At 43.6% G+C, this 19771-nt stretch overlaps 1 protein-coding gene across 1 annotated transcript in view; it reads right to left on the minus strand.

Annotated features, from left to right (window-relative positions):
* Window positions 1-19771, minus strand: part of dnmt3bb.1 (DNA (cytosine-5-)-methyltransferase 3 beta, duplicate b.1) — a 63887-nt gene that overhangs the window by 6214 nt on the left and 37902 nt on the right. Inside the window, exons 7-17 of the mRNA XM_039801398.1 lie at window positions 18144-18302; window positions 17915-18022; window positions 16416-16557; window positions 13037-13159; window positions 12545-12589; window positions 11954-12033; window positions 10670-10782; window positions 10354-10537; window positions 8631-8715; window positions 8399-8544; window positions 207-297 (exon numbers count right to left, since the gene is read on the minus strand). Coding sequence (XP_039657332.1) covers window positions 207-297; window positions 8399-8544; window positions 8631-8715; window positions 10354-10537; window positions 10670-10782; window positions 11954-12033; window positions 12545-12589; window positions 13037-13159; window positions 16416-16557; window positions 17915-18022; window positions 18144-18302 — 1276 coding nt within the window. The remainder of the gene's footprint in view (window positions 1-206; window positions 298-8398; window positions 8545-8630; window positions 8716-10353; window positions 10538-10669; window positions 10783-11953; window positions 12034-12544; window positions 12590-13036; window positions 13160-16415; window positions 16558-17914; window positions 18023-18143; window positions 18303-19771) is intronic.

Consider the following 19771-nt stretch of genomic DNA (forward strand, 5'->3'; position numbering starts at 1 on the left):
GTCTCAACACTGGGGTTTAAGGATATAAGTACCTCCCAGTGGCTGCTACACATAACATTTAAAAGATGAAATACTAAATCCTAAACTTTTTGTTTTGTAAAAAGGAATCTAATGATATGCGGAATAATTCATCTGTGGAGTCCCCTCTAGCTTAGAATTACAAACACAGCCTCTGACATGTGTGACTTCCTCTGGCAGCTACCTACCATAGAGCCCTTTTCTGGCAGGATTGACGATTGACAGGTCATTGCAGGGACTTCCTCCTATCACCAGGTCAAATGGACCCCAATCCAGAAGCTGAGAGAGACAACAGCACCACCAAGTGTTAGACTGAGGGAGGGACAGCAGAACAACACCACCACACTGGAACTCAAGTTTAGATGTCTCCTCTGCAACTGTACTCACAAAACTGAGATTTTAGTACCAATTATCATCTAATACTCAGTTTATTAAACTTTGTATATTTACACATATTTTTGTACTTTTTCATCCCCTGGACCATGATTTCCTGCACAACTGTACACATTAAAAACAGATCTTTTTTTACATATTCTATCGTAAATCTTATTTTTTCTTTATATTGTTTTTTATACTTTGCACTTATTGTTATGCACCAACTCAAAGTCAAATTCCTTGTATGTGCAAAGATACTTGGTAATAAACTGTTATTACCAAGTTTTATTATTGTATAATATATAGGGGTGGTACGGTTCACAAAACCCACGGTTCGGTTTGTATCACGGTTTTAGGGTCACGGTTTTCGGTTCTGTACGGTTCTTGTTATTTTTTCTTTTAATCTTTAACACTCCAGAATATACTCCAGCATATGATATATAGCTAAAATTAGCATATTGAATGCATGTTGCACAAAACATGCACACAGTGGCAGTTCTATATATTGTTTTATTTCATCATAGGTACCATGAAATCCAAAATGTTCCCACACACCAGACTATAAACGACGCTGGCGCATCCTCCAGCTCTGGGCAGCCTCTCTCCCACTTGACATTTCTGCAGGTGACGTGACCTGCAGCGGCGCCCCACTCCACTTGAGGAGCGGTCGGCTCGGTGTCTCTCAAAATCTGACGAAAATCTTTTAAACTGACCTTTGTCGATCTGAAATGAAGACAGATTCAGCAACTGCATGGCCTATTTCTCGCTTAAAATGTTTTCAGAAACACGTTTCGGTGAACTATTTTAGTACAATATGAGATCGTATTCTGAACGAGCCGCCATGACAGTCTATTTGGAAATTAGGGACCAGCCAGACCCATGTGACGCGATCGTCCAATCAGCTGCCATGGGTTGCGTTTGTCACGCCCATCCCGCTCGTCATTTCCAGTTAGTGTTTTAACATCTTATATATATGTCAATGTTTAACATAGGTGTATAAAGTGGGCACTACGGCAGTAAGAGGTTAGTGCACATTAACAGTGTACTGACGAACCGTGCGGTACACACATGCTCCGAACCGAGACTAGCGAACTGTTGAAGTTAAAAAAGTTAAAACAATGTACTTTTGGTTATGCAGCTTGCAGGTAGATCTAATCAAATAACTACACTAATCAGCATTTGACTGCCTCACCCAAAACCTAGCTTCTAAAGAATTAATCAGGTCATGTCTGACATTTAGCATATGAAGAAGACTCATTGTTCCCACAGGAAAGGTAACTATTGTTTCTGCTTTTGGGGAGCCACTCCCTGCTAGGGCCAGACGTGATTAGAACAAAGGAAATGTAAACTTGAACCGAATTGGCACTACCATGTGAAACGACCTTTGTCTGTGACCTGGAGTAAACCTGAAATCAGAGGTGTGTCTTTAACCTGGGACAGTTTCCATTCAGGCAAACACCCACAATTCCAAGGGATATAATTCTGATACTGAGTAAGATTCGGCACTTCAATCTGTGACCCAAAAGGGAAGCAGTTGGAGTCCGCTGTTTACAGTGTATTGTTTGTCATGTTATCACATATAAAAAGGATATAATTTGACTTCAGTGAAGGTGTAAAGTACAGTAAAAAGTAATGTACAAAACGACCTAAACTATTTTTCGATAATCGAAATAGGGGCTGATTCAGTTTCTGTTGAGTGACAAATTAATGAATCACCTCCTAATGTAATTTATTTATTTAACCGGCAACAGGCACAAGACTGCTAATTTATCCCGTCACCTAAACTCTGTAACCCCCCCTCCCCCCCACGAAACACAAGAGTCCTTTTACAGGAGGACAATGAGGGAGGAGAGGAATGAAAGACATGGAGAAAAAGAAAGAAATAGGCATTAAGGAGCGAGCACGCACGCACGCACACACATGTCTAACAAGTGAAAGGGTGTTTGAGGGGATTTACGGAGGTTGAAGCTCTATGTTCACTGAACTGAAGCACGCCACTGCAGCTGCAAGCCCGGTGTGTGTGTATGTGTGTGTGTGTGTGCGTGTGTTATAATATTATAATGCTAGAAAACACTACTACAATACTTTCTTTCTGAGAGTTATATTGATTCAACAAATTTGTTTAGGGGTTATACATTGTGTATATTGTGAATTGTATTAGCTGCGGTCTAGCTAGCTATCATCAACTCAACCCATGTGCATGTTCATAAACATGTTAGTAGACGGCTATGAATAAATACACATATGTATATATATCTTCTCCGTGAACCATCACCTTATCGTGGTGGAGAGGTTTGTGTGTCTCTGTGAACCTGAGGGCTGTGTTGTCTGGAGCTTTGTGCTCCTGGTAGGGTCTCCCAAGGCAAAGTGGTCTCAGGTGAGGGGCCAGACAAAGAATGGTTCAAAAACCCCAATGGAAAAACAAGGTAGAAATGGAGTGACCCTGCCCGAGAAAAGCCCGGGGCCCCCGTCTGGAGCCAGGCCCAGACGGGCGGGCTCGCCGGGCGACGCGCCTGGTGGCGGGTTTGCCACGGAGCCCGGCCGGGCACAGCCCGAACAAGCTACGTGGCTCCCATCTCTCCAGCCCATGGGCCCACCACCTGTGGGAGGAACCGCTGGGGTCGGGTGCGCTGCCACATGGGTGGCAGTGAAGGTCAGGGGCCTCGACGGACCAGACCCGGGCAGCAGACGCTGGCTCTGGGGACGTGGAACGTCACCTCTCTGTGGGGGAAGGAGCCGGAATTGGTGCGGGAGGTGGAGCGCTACCGGTTGGATCTGGTGGGGCTTACCTCTACGCACAGTCTCGGTTCTGGAACTGTACTCCTGGATAGGGGTTGGACTCTTTTCTTCTCCGGAGTTGCTCAGGGTGTGCGGCGCCGGGCGGGTGTGGGGATACTAACAAGCCCCCGGCTGAGCGCCGCTACGTTGGAGTTTACCCCGGTGGACGAGGGTCGCCTCCCGCCTCGCGGCGGGTTGTGGGGGAAAACTCTGACTGTTGTTTGTGCATATGCACCAAACAGGAGTTCGGAGTATTCGGCCTTCTTGGAGACCTTGAGTGGAGTCCTGCATGGGGCGCCAGTGGGGGACTCCATTGTTCTGCTGGGGGACTTCAACGCACACGTGGGCAATGATGGAGACACCTGGAGAGGCGTGATTGGGAGGAACGGCCTCCCTGATCTAAACCAGAGTGGTTGTTTGTTGTTGGACTTCTGTGCTAGTCATGGATTGTCTATAACGAACACTATGTTCGAACATAGGGATGCTCATAAGTGTACCTGGTACCAGAGCACCCTAGGCCGAAGGTCAATGATCGATTTTATAATCGTTTCATCTGATCTGAGGCCGTATGTTTTTTGGACACTTCGGGTGAAGAGAGGGGCAGAGCTGTCAACCGATCACCATCTGGTGGTGAGTTGGGTCAGGGGTGGGGAAGACTCTGGACAGACCTGGTAAGCCCAAACGTGGTGCGGGTAAATTGGGAACGTCTGAGGAGGCCCCTGTCCAACGGACTTTCAACTCGCACCGCCGGAGCTTTTCGTGCATCCCTGTGGAGGCTGGGGCATTGAACCAGAGTGGACAATGTTCAAAGTTTCCATTGCTGAAGCTGCGCGCAGGAGCTGTGGTCTTAGGGTCTTAGGTGCCTCAAGGGCGGTAACCCACGAACACCGTGGTGGACACCGGTGGTCAGGGAAGCCGTCCGACTGAAGAAGGAGTCTTTCCGGGATATGTTATCCCAGAGGACTCCGGAGGCAGTTGCAGGGTACCGAAGGGCCCGAAGGGCTGCAGCCTCTGCCGTGAAAGAGGCAAAGCAGCGGGTGTGGGAGAAGTTTGGAGAAGACATGGAGAAGGACTTTCGGTCGGCACCAAAGTGCTTCTGGAAAACTGTTCGCCACCTCAGGAGGGGGAAGCGGGGAACCATCCAAGCTGTGTACAGTAAGGATGGGACACTGTTGACCTCAACTGAGGAGGTAATAGGGCGGTGGAAGGAGCATTTTGAGGAACTCCTGAATCCGACTAATACGCCCTCTATGTTAGAGGCAGAGCTGGAGGATGACGGGGATTGGCGTCCGATTTCCGGGCGGAAGTCACTGATGTAGTCAAACAACTCCACAGTGGCAAAGCCCCGGGGATTGATGAGATCCGTCCAGAAATGCTCAAGGCTCTGGGTGTGGAGGGGCTGTCCTGGTTGACACGCTCTCTTCAACATTGCGTGGAAGTCTGGAACAGTGCCAAAGGAGTGGCAGACGGGGGTGGTGGTTCCCCTTTTAAAAAGGGGACCAGAGGGTGTGTGCCAATTACAGGGTATCACACTTCTCAGCCTCCCTGGTAAAGTCTACTCCAAGGTGCTGGAAAGGAGGGTTCGGCCGATAGTCGAACCTCAGGTTGAGGAGGAACAATGCGGATTCCGTCCTGGTCGTGGAACAACGGACCAGCTCTTCACTCTCGCAAGGATCCTGGAGGGGGCCTGGGAGTATGCCCAACCGGTCTACATGTGTTTTGTGGATTTGGAGAAGGCGTATGACCGGGTCCCCCGGGAGATACTGTGGGAGGTGCTGCGGGAGTATGGGGTGAGGGGGTCTCTACTCAGGGCCATCCACTCTGTACGCACCAAAGTGAGAGCTGTGTCCGGGTTCTCGGCAGTAAGTCGGACTCGTTTCAGGTGAGGGTTGGCCTCCGCCAGGGCTGGCCTTTGTCACCAATCCTGTTTGTAATATTTATGGACAGGATATCAAGGCGTAGTTGGGGTGGGGAGGGGTTGCAGTTCGGTGGGCTGGGGCATTCGCTGCTTTTTGCAGATGATGTGGTCCTGATGGCATCATCGGCTCGCGACCTTCAGCACTCACTGGATCGGTTCGCAGCCGAGTGTAAGCGGTTGGGATGAGGATCAGCACCTCTAAATCGGAGGCCATGGTTCTCAGCAGGAAACCGATGGAATGCCTTCTCCAGGTAGGGAATGAGTCCTTACCCCAAGTGAAGGAGTTCAAGTACCTTGGGGTTTTGTTCGCGAGTGAGGGGACAATGGAGCGGAGATTGGTCGGAGAATCGGGCGCGGGTGCGGTATTACATTCCATCTATCGCACCGTTGTGACGAAAAGAGAGCTGAGCCAGAAGGCAAAGCTCTCGATCTACCGGTCAGTTTCGTTCCTACCTCACCTATGGTCAGGAAGGCTGGGTCATGACCGAAAGAACGAGATCCAGGGTGCAAGCGGCGCAAAATGGGTTTCCTCAGGAGGGTGGCTGGCGTCTCCCTTAGAGATAGGGTGAGAAGCTCAGTCATCCGTGAGGAGCTTGGAGTAGAGCGCTGCTCCTGCGCTCGAAAGGAGCCAGTTGAGGTGGTTCGGGCATCTGGTGAGGATGCCCCCTGGGCGCCTCCCTAGGGAGGTGTTCCAGGCACGTCCAGCTGGGAGGAGGCCTCGGGGAAGACCCAGGACTAGGTGGAGGGATTATATCTCCAACCTGGCCTGGGAACGCCTCGGGATCCCCCAGTCGGAGCTGGTTAATGTTGCTCGGGAAAGGGAAGTTTGGGGTCCCCTGCTGGAGCTGCTCCCCCCGCGACCCGACACCGGATAAGCGGACGAAGATGGATGGATGGATGGACGTATATATATTTGCGTGTTTCATTTATATTAACGTTTATATGTTCTAAGATGTTCAGTTAGACTATAATACATTAGCATAAAAGTCAGCTAGCTGCATGCTAACGCTCACAACAGTATTAGTGTGCTCATACAGTATGTGTACTCACACTGTTTATGATTATTATTGGAGTTCTCAAATGGCAGTGTAACATGGACCTACCAACCAGAGGCTGGTTTTAGCTCGTAAGAGACGTCTCCTGTTTCAACAGCCAATAGAGAAGTCAGCTGGTAAAGTGAGCTTAAAACTATAGAAATAAAATGATCCATAATCCATTTTATTTTGATGTTACAAATAGGCATGTCACGATAACCAGAAATTATTGCGATAAACGATAATATTGTCGTTGAGAGACCATTTTCATCTAATATAATGATAATGGCATAATAATGCAGGTACACCTTTTCAAAGATCAATAAACTTTTATTTCTAAAGAATATTTAACACTGGAACTGGAAGACATTTTAAATATCCACAATATGTCTTTGATCTCTTTAGTATGTCGTATTTCACGCTGTTGTTTGCCGTTTGTGACACGTATGTTCTCCCAGGTAATTCATAGCCTGCTGGCTATCAAACGTTTGCAGCATTCCTCGAGTGTTTGTGCGATAGACTACAGACTCTGTACTACATTTAACAATTATTTAACACTAAATATTACATTTAAATAATATATAATTAATAAATGTAATCTATCTATATGGCTATCTGCCACACGGCGAGTAAATGTTTGTACCAAAATAGTTCTGTTTTTCAGTCTTCATTTTGGCGAAGGTGCGGCTTCTGCTCCTCTGCAGGTCGGAGCTTCGTGGGGGACACACACACACACACACACACACACACACACACACACACACACACACACACACACACACACACACACACACACACTTTCCACACTCCGTGTCCGTGGACAGCTGTAGGCTTGTACCGGTTAATGTTCTGTGCATTGTCGAACACATGCAGCCACTTTCCTGAAACCGCTTGCGAGACTGACACAAGTCCACAGCGGCGTGTATGTCCGAGCCTAGTACCCTATATTTATCCGAGCCTGTCCCCCCCTCCCCGCCTCCACCTGCAGGTTGTCAGCTGTGTGGTTTGGAATGAAAGGGAGAAACGGGACGCTGAGTAACACGGTTGATATCGCTCATATACTTTTTAGTTTTTTGACGGCGCCTTAACTGCAAAATGCTGCGGGAAACCCTGCCCCAACTCTGAACTAGCGTTTCTCTCTCTCTCTCTCTCTCTCTCTCTCTCTCTCTCTCTCTCTCTCTTTCTCTCTCTCTCTCCGTCCGGAGTCTCGCCCACACAAAGACCATGCACCTGACAATGAGGGTTCACTCCTCGTTACACTAAGGAACCAAGAGTGGTCCTCCAGTCTCTCTGGTAGAGAGAGAGAGAGAGAGAGAGAAGAGAGAGAGAGAGAGAAAAGAAAACAAACAAGCACGCAAATGGTAATTATCACGGCCAGAAACATTATCGAGCTCATTTTTTTTATCGTGCGATTAATTGATTTATTGACTATCGTGACAGGCCTAGTTACAAACAGCTGGTCGAAATGGCAGAGTTTTAGACGGAGCCCCAAAGAGCGTCCTAAAGCACGGTGACATTATACGGTGAAGAGAGATAGGGAGAGACTGAAGAGAGGGAGCGCCCAGCGGCATTAGAACAAAGCCGTGAATCAGAGAAATAAAACGTGTTTTCGCCGATTCATCACTAGAAATGTAACTGTAGCGAGCATCTCAATATCATTAATGTTATCTACATTCATATTTAGACGCAACAGATGATATATACAGCTACAAAAAACAGACCTAAAAGTCGGAAGTTAGAATGGAAGTACAAAGAGGCGTTGTTATGGAGATGACACACCGTCCCGTCTCATTGGTGTGAACCGGCAGCTTTCAGAACGCTGCAGACCGACGTGTTGAAAGAAGATGCAAGTTTCAACTCGTCTCGTCTTGAATCTTTGGTCTGAACTGGGCTTAACATTACAGCAGGAAGGAGGCTGTTGATTTAAGATGGAGCTGGGGTGTACGCTATTTGGTTATAACTAGCTAGCTGATTAAGTTAAGGTTATACTATTAGCATGTCCTAGCTTTGCTATTCCCTGCTCCCTATTAAGAAATATATATTTATATGAAGGTACGCAATGTTTCTTTTATAGAATTGGCTTTTATAAATGTATAATGGAACATGAATGTGTTAAAATAAAAAAATATTAACTGTATCTATCAGATTGAATCGTATCTCAACAAATCCTACCGAATCGATTAAACATTGAATGAATTATTCCATATTAAAATGTATCGTCTTATAAGGGAGAGATGCACATCCCTACTGACACTCAAAACATTTTCTCTCTTACGTTTTTCTTAGTAATGTTCCTGACATCATGGACATACTGGATCTTTCCTTCATGTCTGACAACCCCCACTGAGATGGAGTCCTCACACACCTCTGACGCCACGTACTGGTCCACCTTAAAACCCAGGTCCCTCAGAACCAGGTAGCCTGGAAACACAGACACAGTTTGAATTACACCTGCTGCATTTTGGAGGAATGAAAGATGAATCACTGTCTGTCTCATGCGTCCTCACCAGTAGCAATGCCGTCAAACAGGGAGAGGACTCTGATTGGTCGTCTCTGCTCTGCAGGGACTGCTGGGTAAATCTTTGGTTTCTCCTGGAAGATAAACAGCAGAAGTTGCAACTTAATTATGACAAATATATTTCAGGCATCTAGGAGGCTCATTGTCATCATCTGTGCAGGTGATCATCTATTGTGTCTACTTTTGATCAAAAGATATTGTTTTCAAATGTTGAACTTGTTATTTTGGGTGGATGTCAGTGTCAGACATATTGCTGGAAGACTGATAGAATGCTTTTACGATTCCCTTGAAACTGGAAAAGGGTCTGCCTCAGAAAAATGATAACAGCATAAAGCCTGCACTCGGAATTAACTTCTCATTTGCTTTGTCATTACCTTGCACGGCAGCTGGATTCTCACGATATCACGAGATCACACAAGATCACACGAGAATCAAAGGATCACATATCACACAAAAACCCATCCGTCAGGCTTCAAATACTGAACTAGCAGCTCACCGAACCAATCAGTGTCTGGTAAGGAGCTACTAGGTGTGTGTGGCGGACATGGTAAGTCCTATTCACATGGGACTAGTATTACCAGGGCCCACACCCCTGCCTTTGTATTGCATGTGGCGCATTCACACAGGATAAGCAAAGTCTGAATTTCATTTGCATTTACTGACATTATCCCCCATATATCAGAATCAGAATCAGAAATACTTTAATAATCCCAGGGGGAAATTATTTTTGTTACCACTCCAGGTAAACAAACAACAAATAAAAACATATATTATCAAGACTTTTAACATATATAATAAAAACAAATATACCGTAATAGTATATAAAATATGAAATGTACAGTGTTAATGTGCAAATAGTGCAATAAAAAAGAGAAATGATTGTCTATGTTGAGATGATTTTAGTGCAATAAAAAAGAGAAGTGATTGTCTATGTTTGAGATGAGATGATTACAGAGAGGGGGTGTGTGACTCTCTGAGGGAGGTGTTGTAAAGTTTAATGACCACAGGCAGGAAAGATTTCCTGTGGCGCTCTGTGATGCATCTGGGTGAGAGGAGTCTTCTGCTGAAGGTGCTCCTCTGCTGGGCCATGATGTCAAGGCACACTCAAAAATGTAATTTATAACTGCCAACGCAGCCAATACAATCCAGAATGACAGACTAATGCTGCGTTCCTGACACAATTTTTAGCCCGTAAGTTACGACTTCCAAGTCACGACTCACGACTTGGTAGCGTTCCAGGCAAAGTCACGACAAACCCTTCTAGCTAGCGTTAGCGTTAGCTATCACATGATCACGTGCCTGCCCTTTACCAATTACAACTTCTCAGATGGTTCTGTGTTAACAAACCATCCGGTTACCTCTTTCATACTCTTCTACAAACTGAAAGGCTCACAAAGTTAGTATTTCTGCAGGGTTCCTGTGCTGGATTTGGTTGTTCAGGTGTTGTTTTTATTTAGTTGACTTCCTGTATGCTGCTGGTGCGCCCTGCCCCAGCTTGTTCTGGCTTTTACCCTTTTGGTCACAACAGCTTTACGACTGAAACCCAACTGTATTTCATTTTCATTCGCTGTGGCACAAAGAAAAATAAGAGATTAAAAGAAGAAAGATATGTAGCAGGCTTGTGACACTACAGTACAGCAATACTGGGGATACTAATATCCAGATAGCCCACACAGATCATTAATCTTTTGCAAAAATACAAAGTGACTCACAAACTCCTGTCCGTTGTCGTTGGCAAAAAACTCCTGCAGCTTGAGGCTCCAGTCATGCCGTTGCTTCAGGACGCCGTACTGCAGCAGCGGCTGGCACATGTAGCATCGCCACGGGTCCAGATGGCGAGCGTTGTTAGACGCCCCGGGATCGACCAGGATGTCCAGACAGTCCACGCAGAAACACCTGGAGGGACGAGAGGAGGAGGTGAGCGGACAGAGAGGAGTTCATGTGTTGTAAGTACTGTTTCTTTACGTGTGTGTGTGTGTGTGTGTGTGTGTGTGTGTGTGTGTGTGTGTGTGTGTGTGTGTGTCAGACCTGCAGCAGTTGGCGTTGCCGCAGAGCAGAACCTCGCGACCTCCGCAGCAGACGGTGCAGTAGGACTGGTAACCGTCATCGTCGTACATGTAGGACATCTCCAGGTAAACGTCCTGAACACACACACACACACACACACACACACACACACACACACACACACACACACACACAGAAATAAAATACTGATTAACAGCCCAGACATAATGACTACATGTATACTGTTAAAAACAATTAAACACATTTTGATTCACAGATGGAGGTTTTATTGTCACTCTGCTAAAGTACAACATCACAATTTGTATAAACTCAGGGATCATGACATGTTTTTACATGTTCAGGTGCAACTACCACGTGCTCAATGTGCAAACATCTGAAGGTTAGAAGTCTTTTAGGACATTTTGACTCTTCAGTGTTCGTATAGCCTTTTAAGAGTAACATTCAAGCACTTTCAAGGTACCTAAACCAAAAATATCAAGACTCTTGAAGCCTTTATCATCACATCTAGGGATTTAGTTATTTAAAATATTAAGAGATAATACAGGTCCAAGGCACTCTTCGAGCAAAAAGTTAAAAAGACGTTATTTAGATGGCTATTTCATATTGAAATTGTTAGTACGTTAAAATAGAGCTGAGTAACAAAGCAGAAAAGCTACACAAACATCCTTCCTCAACATCTTCACCTGCTCTATTTTAACGAAGAGTGCTTTGGACCTTTCTTCTTTTTTAAAGTCAAGCTATTTATTATATTAGAATATTCAAATTCAAGCATATTCCTTTTTTGGGGGGCATTTTCAGCCTTTATTTTGACAGGACAGCAGAAGACATGAAAGGGGAGAGAGAGGGGGAATGACATGCAGCAAAGGGCGGCAGGTCAGAGTCTAACCCGGGTCCCCTGCGTTGAGGAGTAAACCTCTATATATGGGCGCCTGCTCTACCAACTGAGCTATCCGGGTGCCCAAATTCAAGCATATTCCATTAATGCATTTTCCAAACTTTCAAGACTTTGTACGAGCCTTGCCTGTTCAAGCGAGAAACCTCAAATATGTCTGTATTTCATTTACAGAAAGTGTCCTGTTAGCAGAGCCCCGGAACTGGAGCACCTACATTATCACTTCTACTGGTTAACACCTGAGTGTTTCAACATGTGTGCCAAGACCCCTGAATGCACCCCAAACATTACCAACATGGGCAGGGAGCGCCACCTTCACGTAACACGTAATAATTCAATGAGACGAGCTGCTGATTCGGAAAATAATAAATAGTTTTTTGTTTTTGCTCTACCTTGCATGTTTGGCACAGGCCTCCTTCAAACAGCGGGTGGAAGGTTGCTGCTCTCATCTTTCCACAAGAGAGACAGAACTCTACCAAAACACACACACAAAATCAATCAACAGTAGAAAAAGTGAATGACATGTGAAATGACACTTGCGCTGTGCGTGATCACAGAAGGCTTGTATCATGTGGATGTGCCAACAGTGTTGTTGTCATTACTTAGAGTTCCTCATGGGGGGGACAGAAACTACATATTATAGTTTTAATGTCAGTAATCCACTGGGAAAATTTCATGGTAATATCTATTAGTTACATTTTTACCCTATTTAACTGTAAAATCTTCCAAATGTCTAAATTTTACAATTGATATCTTTAAAGACCCTTTCATTTCTCCTTTTCAGCTCAAGGAGCTTTGTTTCTGCTAGCCATCCACAACGTTACTGCTGCATGGTTTCCTGATTCCACCAACCAGGGAGCTGCGCGTCAAAACAAATAGTGCCGTTAAAAGGAATTTGCGTTAACTCGTTGTTATGGCCTTCATTTTGACAGCCTAGTAAATATTCAGTCACACAGAAACACCCAACGTGAAAGAGTCTTTACCTTCTATACTTCTTTTATTCTTCAGAACTTCATTCACCATTTGTTCTGAGAGGAAAAAAAGGACAATGTTAAAAAGCATTCAAACACAATCACATTTTCAATGTGCAGGCAAACTCAAATGAATGCCCTGTTCTATACTACACTACAAATACAAGTTGATAAAAAAAATAAAATTAATAACCTAAGAAGCTAAAAACTAATACCAAACTTCATTTTTGTATCATTGTAGTTGCTTTTCATACCTCCATATTGAGAACAAGTCAAATGCTCACTGAAGCAAAAACACTAAGACAAATGACATTTTACTACTTAAAAAAAAAGATTATAGCACAAAATTAAATATGACTGTTATAATTTATAACAGAATAAAACAGAACTCTCAGATAAAAACAACAACACAAAGATCACATACCACATGATAAAAACAAACTCAGAGAGCATATTTCCATATATGATATGATAAATGCAGCACTGGGAGATGGGTATATGTACCTCTGCTGTAGGACTCCTCGGGGGCGGCCTTGCTCTTGCAGAGGCTGACTTTGGGCCGTTTGGCGCTGGGGAAATACTCTGGCAGGGACACATCGAGGACCTGGTGGTCCAGAGGGTTACTGTCTGCAGGGAGACACAAACACACGCTGACTTGATTCTGGATCCTTGCTGAATGATGAACAGTATATCACTAGGGTTGGGTATCCTTTGTTTTCTTTTTCAGTAAAAATGAGCTAAAAGGATACTTTTAACACCGTCGGTGCCTGAACAGTGCCTTAAAGGACAAATCCGGTGCAAAATGACCCTGGGGGTTAATAACACACGGGTACCGAGTGTCGTATCGACCGTTCTCTGGGATATGTTTTCATGCTAATCCAATGTGACCAGTTTTAGCGCAAACCGCTAATTAGCTTGTAAGGCTAGTAGTCGGAGCAGAGGGTAAAGGAAAAAGAAATCTCTACTTCTACACCACTAACAAGGCTCAAAATAGCCCCACACTTCCACGGTAGCATATTGAGGGTCCCTACATATAAACACAAGCATCGTTTTCCCGTGAAGCTAATTAGCGGTTTGCGATAAAACTGGTCACATTAGATTACATGTGTGTTATTATTATATTACTCAGTGACATTAATTAACGCTTGTTTATTGCTAGGCCAAATGGTTTAAATTTAAATAATTTATTTACAATGTAAGAACAATAATTCCTTTCACCAGTCAATTGCTGTTAAATAACGAAAGACCTCTAGATGGCTGAAGGGAACTTTACAACAACAGCTTCAGTTTCTCATGGTCCAATTGAATGTACCGTTAAGTCCCATCGTCTTGTTTCTCTGACGCCAGCTGCTAGCTAACGGTGGGCTAACGTTACCTGCTGCCATATGTCGTGTTAACTAGCGTCAGCTGCAGCTATGCTTCTGTTGCCTTTAACGTTTATATTAATGTTTCGGAACACCAGAGGTAGGGCTGAACCATGAATCCTTTTCAAATCCAAATCCACATTTGAAAGAATGCCATTAGCTAATCGTGAAGACCGCGATGAATCGAATGTGAATTATTTCGTTTAAAGTTTGGTGTAACATTTGGTTTAATATTTTTAATTCCTCTTTTTATTATTATAGTTATTGTTATCTTTTTTCATAAGATAAATGCTGGAATAATGTTACATATCACAGATTTTTTTGTGATTTTCAGTTGATTTTTCATTTATTTTGTATAACTTTATTTAACATGATGGTAGAAGGTGCCATATGTAGATACAGCTGTTGAACTGAGGCAGATCAGACATTTCAGTTTACATACTGATATTTTTTATTGGAATTATTTTTATTATTATAACTTTGGCTTTTGTGATAAATGTTCTGTTTGACTGTTCAATGTTCCATGTTTTCTAAAAGAAAAACACATGTTGCTGGCAGTTCATATCTACAGTGCCTTGCGAAAGTATTCGGCCCCCTTGAACGTTTCGACCTTTTGCCACATTTCAGGCCTCAAACATAAAGATATAAAACTGTAATTTTTTGTGAAGAATCAACAACAAGTGGGTCCCAATTATGAAGTGGAACGAAATTCATTGGCTATTTCAAACTTTTTTAACAAATAAAAAACTGAAAAAGTGGGCGTGCAAAATTATTCAGCCCCTTTTACTTTCAGTGCAGCAAACTCTCTCCAGAAGTTCAGTGAGGATCTCTGAATGATCCAATGTTGACCTAAATGACTAATGATGATAAATAGAATCCAGCTGTGTGTAATCAAGTCTCCGTATAAATGCACCTGCTCTGTGATAGTCTCAGAGGTCCGTTAAAAAGCGCAGAGAGCATCATGAAGAACAAGGAACACACCAGGCAGGTCCGGATATTGTTTTGTAGAAGTTTAAAGCCGGATTTGGAAACAAAAAGATTTCCCAAGCTTTAAACATCCCAAGGAGCACTGTGCAAGCGATAATATTGAAATGGAAGGAGTATCAGACCACTACAAATCTACGAAGACCCGGCGTCCCTCTAAACTTTCAGCTCATACAATGAGAAGACTGATCAGAGATGCAGCCAAGAGGCCCATGATCACTCTGGATGAACTGCAGAGATCTACAGCTGAGCTGGGAGACTCTGTCCATAGGACAACAATCAGTCGTATACTGCACAAATCTGGCCTTTATGGAAGAGTGGCAAGAAGAAAGCCATTTCTTAAAGATATCCATAAAAAGTGTCGTTTAAAGTTTGCCAAAAGCCACCTGGGAGACACACCAAACATGGAAGAAGGTGCTGTGGTCAGATGAAACCAAAATCGAACTTTTTGGCAACAATGCAAAACGTTATGTTTGGCGTAAAAGCAACACAGCTCATCACCCTGAACACACCATCCCCACTGTCAAACATGGTGGTGGCAGCATCATGGTTTGGGCCTGCTTTTCTTCAGCAGGGACAGGGAAGATGGTTAAAATTGATGGGAAGATGGATGGAGCCAAATAAAGGACCATTCTGGAAGAAAACCTGATGGAGTCTGCAAAAGACCTGAGACTGGGACGGAGATTTGTCTTCCAACAAGACAATGATCCAAAACATAAAGCAAAATCTACAATGGAATGGTTCACAAATAAACATATCCAGGTGTTAGAATGGCCAAGTCAAAGTCCAGACCTGAATCCAATCGAGAATCTGTGGAAAGAACTGAAAACTGCTGTTCACAAACGCTCCCATCCAACCTCACTGAGCTCGAGCTGTTTTGCAAGGAGGAATGGGCAAAAATGTCAGTCTCGCGATGTGCAAAACTGATAGAGACATACCCCAAGCGAATTTACAGCTGTAATCGCAGCAAAAGGTGGCGCTACAAAGTATTAACTTAAGGGGGCTGAATAATTTTGCACGCCCAATATTTCAGTTTTTTATTTGTTTAAAAGGTTTGAAATATCCAATAAATTTCGTTCCACTTCATGATTGTGTCCCACTTGTTGTTGATTCTTCACAAAAAAATACAGTTTTATATCTTTATGTTTGAGGCCTGAAATGTGGCAAAAGGTCGAAAAGTTCAAGGGGGCCGAATACTTTCGCAAGGCACTGTATATTCCCATCCCTGCAGAAGAATATAGAGCAGGTTTGATGGTGTCTCATGTTTTAATGCTCCATGACATATGACACATTTGATCTGTTACACAGTGAAGATTGAACTTTGACTTCATTTTTTAGAAAAAAATCGCAAATGGAATCGTAATCCCAATATCTGGCAGAAAAATCGCAATTTGATTGTTTTACCCCAAATGGTTCAGCCCTAACCAAAGGGCAGCACAGGCATTTAAATGGCACCAAAATGAGGCACCAAAATCCACGTTGTCATGTATGTTATCATGAATATGTATGTTATACAAGACTGCTGCCTTGCTCACCGGCAGTGTGCGTAGGTTTGAGTCCCTCCTCTCCTTTGGGCAGGAAGCCGCCATTGGCCCAGTCCAGCATGGGCTTGACCTGGTCGTCTAGATTGTCGGACTCACAGGGAGGAAACTTCTTCTCTGCCCGGATGCTGGCCATCTGTAATGACCCCATGTGAGACAATGTGGGACAAAGAGACAGATGTGAAATCCACAAAGTTTTAGATGAAACAAAGTATTCAGATCCTGTACTGTGAAGATACACCATTACAAGTAAAAGTCCTGCATTTAAAGTGGTACTTATGTAAAAGTACAGAAGTATTAAAAGTATACAGCAGAATATCCTATTGTGTTATATTATTATATATTATATTATTCAATTATCATTACTAATACATTCATTTGTAAGCAACAAGTACTGATTATTTACATGGAGTCTGGCTCTATACATGCTAAAAGTTCAGATTATTTACATGGAGTCTGGCTCTATACACACTAAAAGTTCTGATTATTTACATGGAGTCTGGCTCTATACACACTAAAAGTTCTGATTATTTACATGGAGTCTGGCTCTATACACACTAAAAGTCCTGATTATTTACATGGAGTCTGGCTCTATACACACTAAAAGTCCTGATTATTTACATGGAGTCTGGTGGGTTTGGTGATGGGGATTTCGGGGCTGTTTCATGTTAAACTAAAAGGATCTTACTCTTTAACTAAAAGTTCTATCTCTCAGTCCCTCCAGAAAAACGTGATTATGCGATCGCATAATTCAATGCATAATCAGCCAAAGTCTGCATATTTATGCGGGCCTGCATTTTTTCAAATAAGCCGCACTTTCGCCGCATAAATTGCCGATTTCCGCGCAAAATATGCGGGGCTTGCATGATTTCATAGTCCCCGCATTTTCGTTGTAAAAAAGTCACATATATCTTAGCAGAAAGTTGAAAAATGTTGCGTTTACTTCACACAAGAGCAGCCATTTTCCCCTGTTCCATGGAAACGTTATGAAGTGACATAATTACGCGATGTGAACTTCATCAAAAAGAAGGGTGCTGGGGGGGAATCACTTTTTTTTCTCTTTTTCATCAAACCACAGTTTTTGCAAGTTCCCGCAATTTCATCGCATAAAATTGCATAAATATCCCGAATATTCCATCGCATTTTTTAAGAAAACGTGCCGCATAATCAAGGATTTTTGCCCGCAACAATCACAAAAAAGCTCTAAAATTTTTCTGGAAAGACTGATCTCTGTAGGGATGTTTTCCATAATGTTGTCAGACACTTAGAATAATAACCTGAGTCTGTCAGCAGCAACAACATAACTTTTAGTGGACTCTAACTGCTGCTGAACATTAGTCCTGTAGGGTTACATTACACAGGTATAATGTCTCAGAAGTATGTAGCTACATATACATACAGTAGACATGGTTAGAGCATAGCCATGATGTTTAAAGTTGAATCTTTGCGCTACTTTAGCGTCCGATGTGAAGCCATTAGGTCACAGTGCTTACCTCCAGTGCTTGGAAGATGGCCCTGCGGTACGACGCCAGCTTGGTGTACGAAGCCTGGCTGAAGAACTTGGGGAAGGCGGTGATGGAGTCCAGTTTGTCTGCAGAAACCTGGAGAGTGAAAACACCGTGGCATCAAACAAAGCATGACATGTACAACTAGTATTTGATTTCCCTCTCCCTCCCTCTTTCAGCCCGTCTGTTTTCTCTTCTTCCTTCCTTCCTCCCTCACCTCAGAGAACTTGCCGTCTCCGAACCACTGCAGCCACCTCATGCCGTGGCTGGCCTGTCGTTTGCCGGTGGCGCGCCATGTCACCACGATGCCGGGCCACCAGGAGAAGCCCTTGATTTTCCCCCACACCAGCTCGCCGATGCCAAAACCCTTGTTGTCCTGGATAGAGAAGAGGATCGGGTCACGACAAGAACTTTGGGTTAGGCTTTACTTGAAGGTATCTACATAAGAGTCATGAGACATGAACCCTAACCCTAACCATAACCATAACCATAACTTGTCATGACAAAAACCGAATGTAACTTACTAAAAGAAGCATTATGTCATAAACATTTATGACTTGTTTATAATGTTTATGACACGTTTATGACAGTGTCATGTCACTCTTATGTAGATACCTTCAAGTAAAGTGTAACCCAAAGTTCTTTGGCATTCATTCTCTGTATGTTACAAAGAGTTTAACAACAATGATAGCAATCAGAGAGCATCCCTACAGGGTTAGTAGTAAACAGCTGTTAAAATAGATTAGATTTTTAACACGCTTGTAGTGGATCGGTGCTCGGTTATAGGCCGATACACAACTTCAGGTATCGGGAAGAAAAAAAGGGTATAATGTAATCTCTACATAAAAGTGGCGTCTTTATTTTTTCTCCTCTGTTGGTTTATATCTAGCGTTTATATTTGCAAGGCCATGTTTTCCATTTATGCTTGCTGTCCTGCACCTGGAACGCTTGGAGGTCAAAAGTTGGGACATTTTAACTGGGAATTCCTAACTCCGACTCTAACTGGAAGGCAGCATAAATGTCCCGATCTATAAAGCATCACAAACATAAACTGCATCAGTCTACACCTGTCTGAAAATCCATTGTAGTCTGACTTCCTCATTTGCTCAGGTGCTTCTTGTATTTCTACTGTTAGCTTACCTACGTCCCTGAAAATTCCATCATTGACCCATTTTTTTTTTCCTTCTGGCCTTCTTTATTTCTCTTGAAATGTATGTGTGCTGCTGGTTTATGAGCAGGTGGGATTTCTATGCTTGCAAACAAATCCCAGTTAAGCCCAGGCTATGTGATCCTTCAGTCCACCTTCGGAGAGAAAACCCATTAGGCTTTGTGACGGAGTCTGGATAGGATACTACGCCCCACTGAGTTCTGCCTGGATCGAGTGAAAACACACTGGGACGTATCAACATACACAAAAAAAAGTAGAGTACTGTGAGACGGCATGCACACAGACATGAGACATGCAGGAGGAGGACATTCAGATCTGTATGAGCATGAAAACACGCACACTAGAATCAAACTATTGATACAGAGCAAACACAGACCTGTGTGTGTGTGTGTGTGTGTGTGTGTGTGGCCATCTGCACTAACACAAGGCCAGGTGGAGGAGGCTCTGTGGTCTGGGAAAGGAGTTACCCTGCTCCTCTTTCTCTCGCTGCCAAACCTCCACTTCTCCTTTTAAAATATGTTCGACACAGCTGGTTCTCTCCTACTTCTCTCTCTCTCTCTTTTCTTATCCATAACCCTTATATATTTCTGTAGGCTCTGTAAGATGACTGTATGGTCAAGTGAAAAACAAATATATTTAGTACAATGTTTGATGTAGATTGGTTGAAATGTGCAGGA

The sequence above is a fragment of the Perca fluviatilis genome, chromosome 5 (genome assembly GCF_010015445.1).
Source record: "Perca fluviatilis chromosome 5, GENO_Pfluv_1.0, whole genome shotgun sequence".
NCBI classification, from domain to species: Eukaryota; Metazoa; Chordata; class Actinopteri; order Perciformes; family Percidae; genus Perca; species Perca fluviatilis.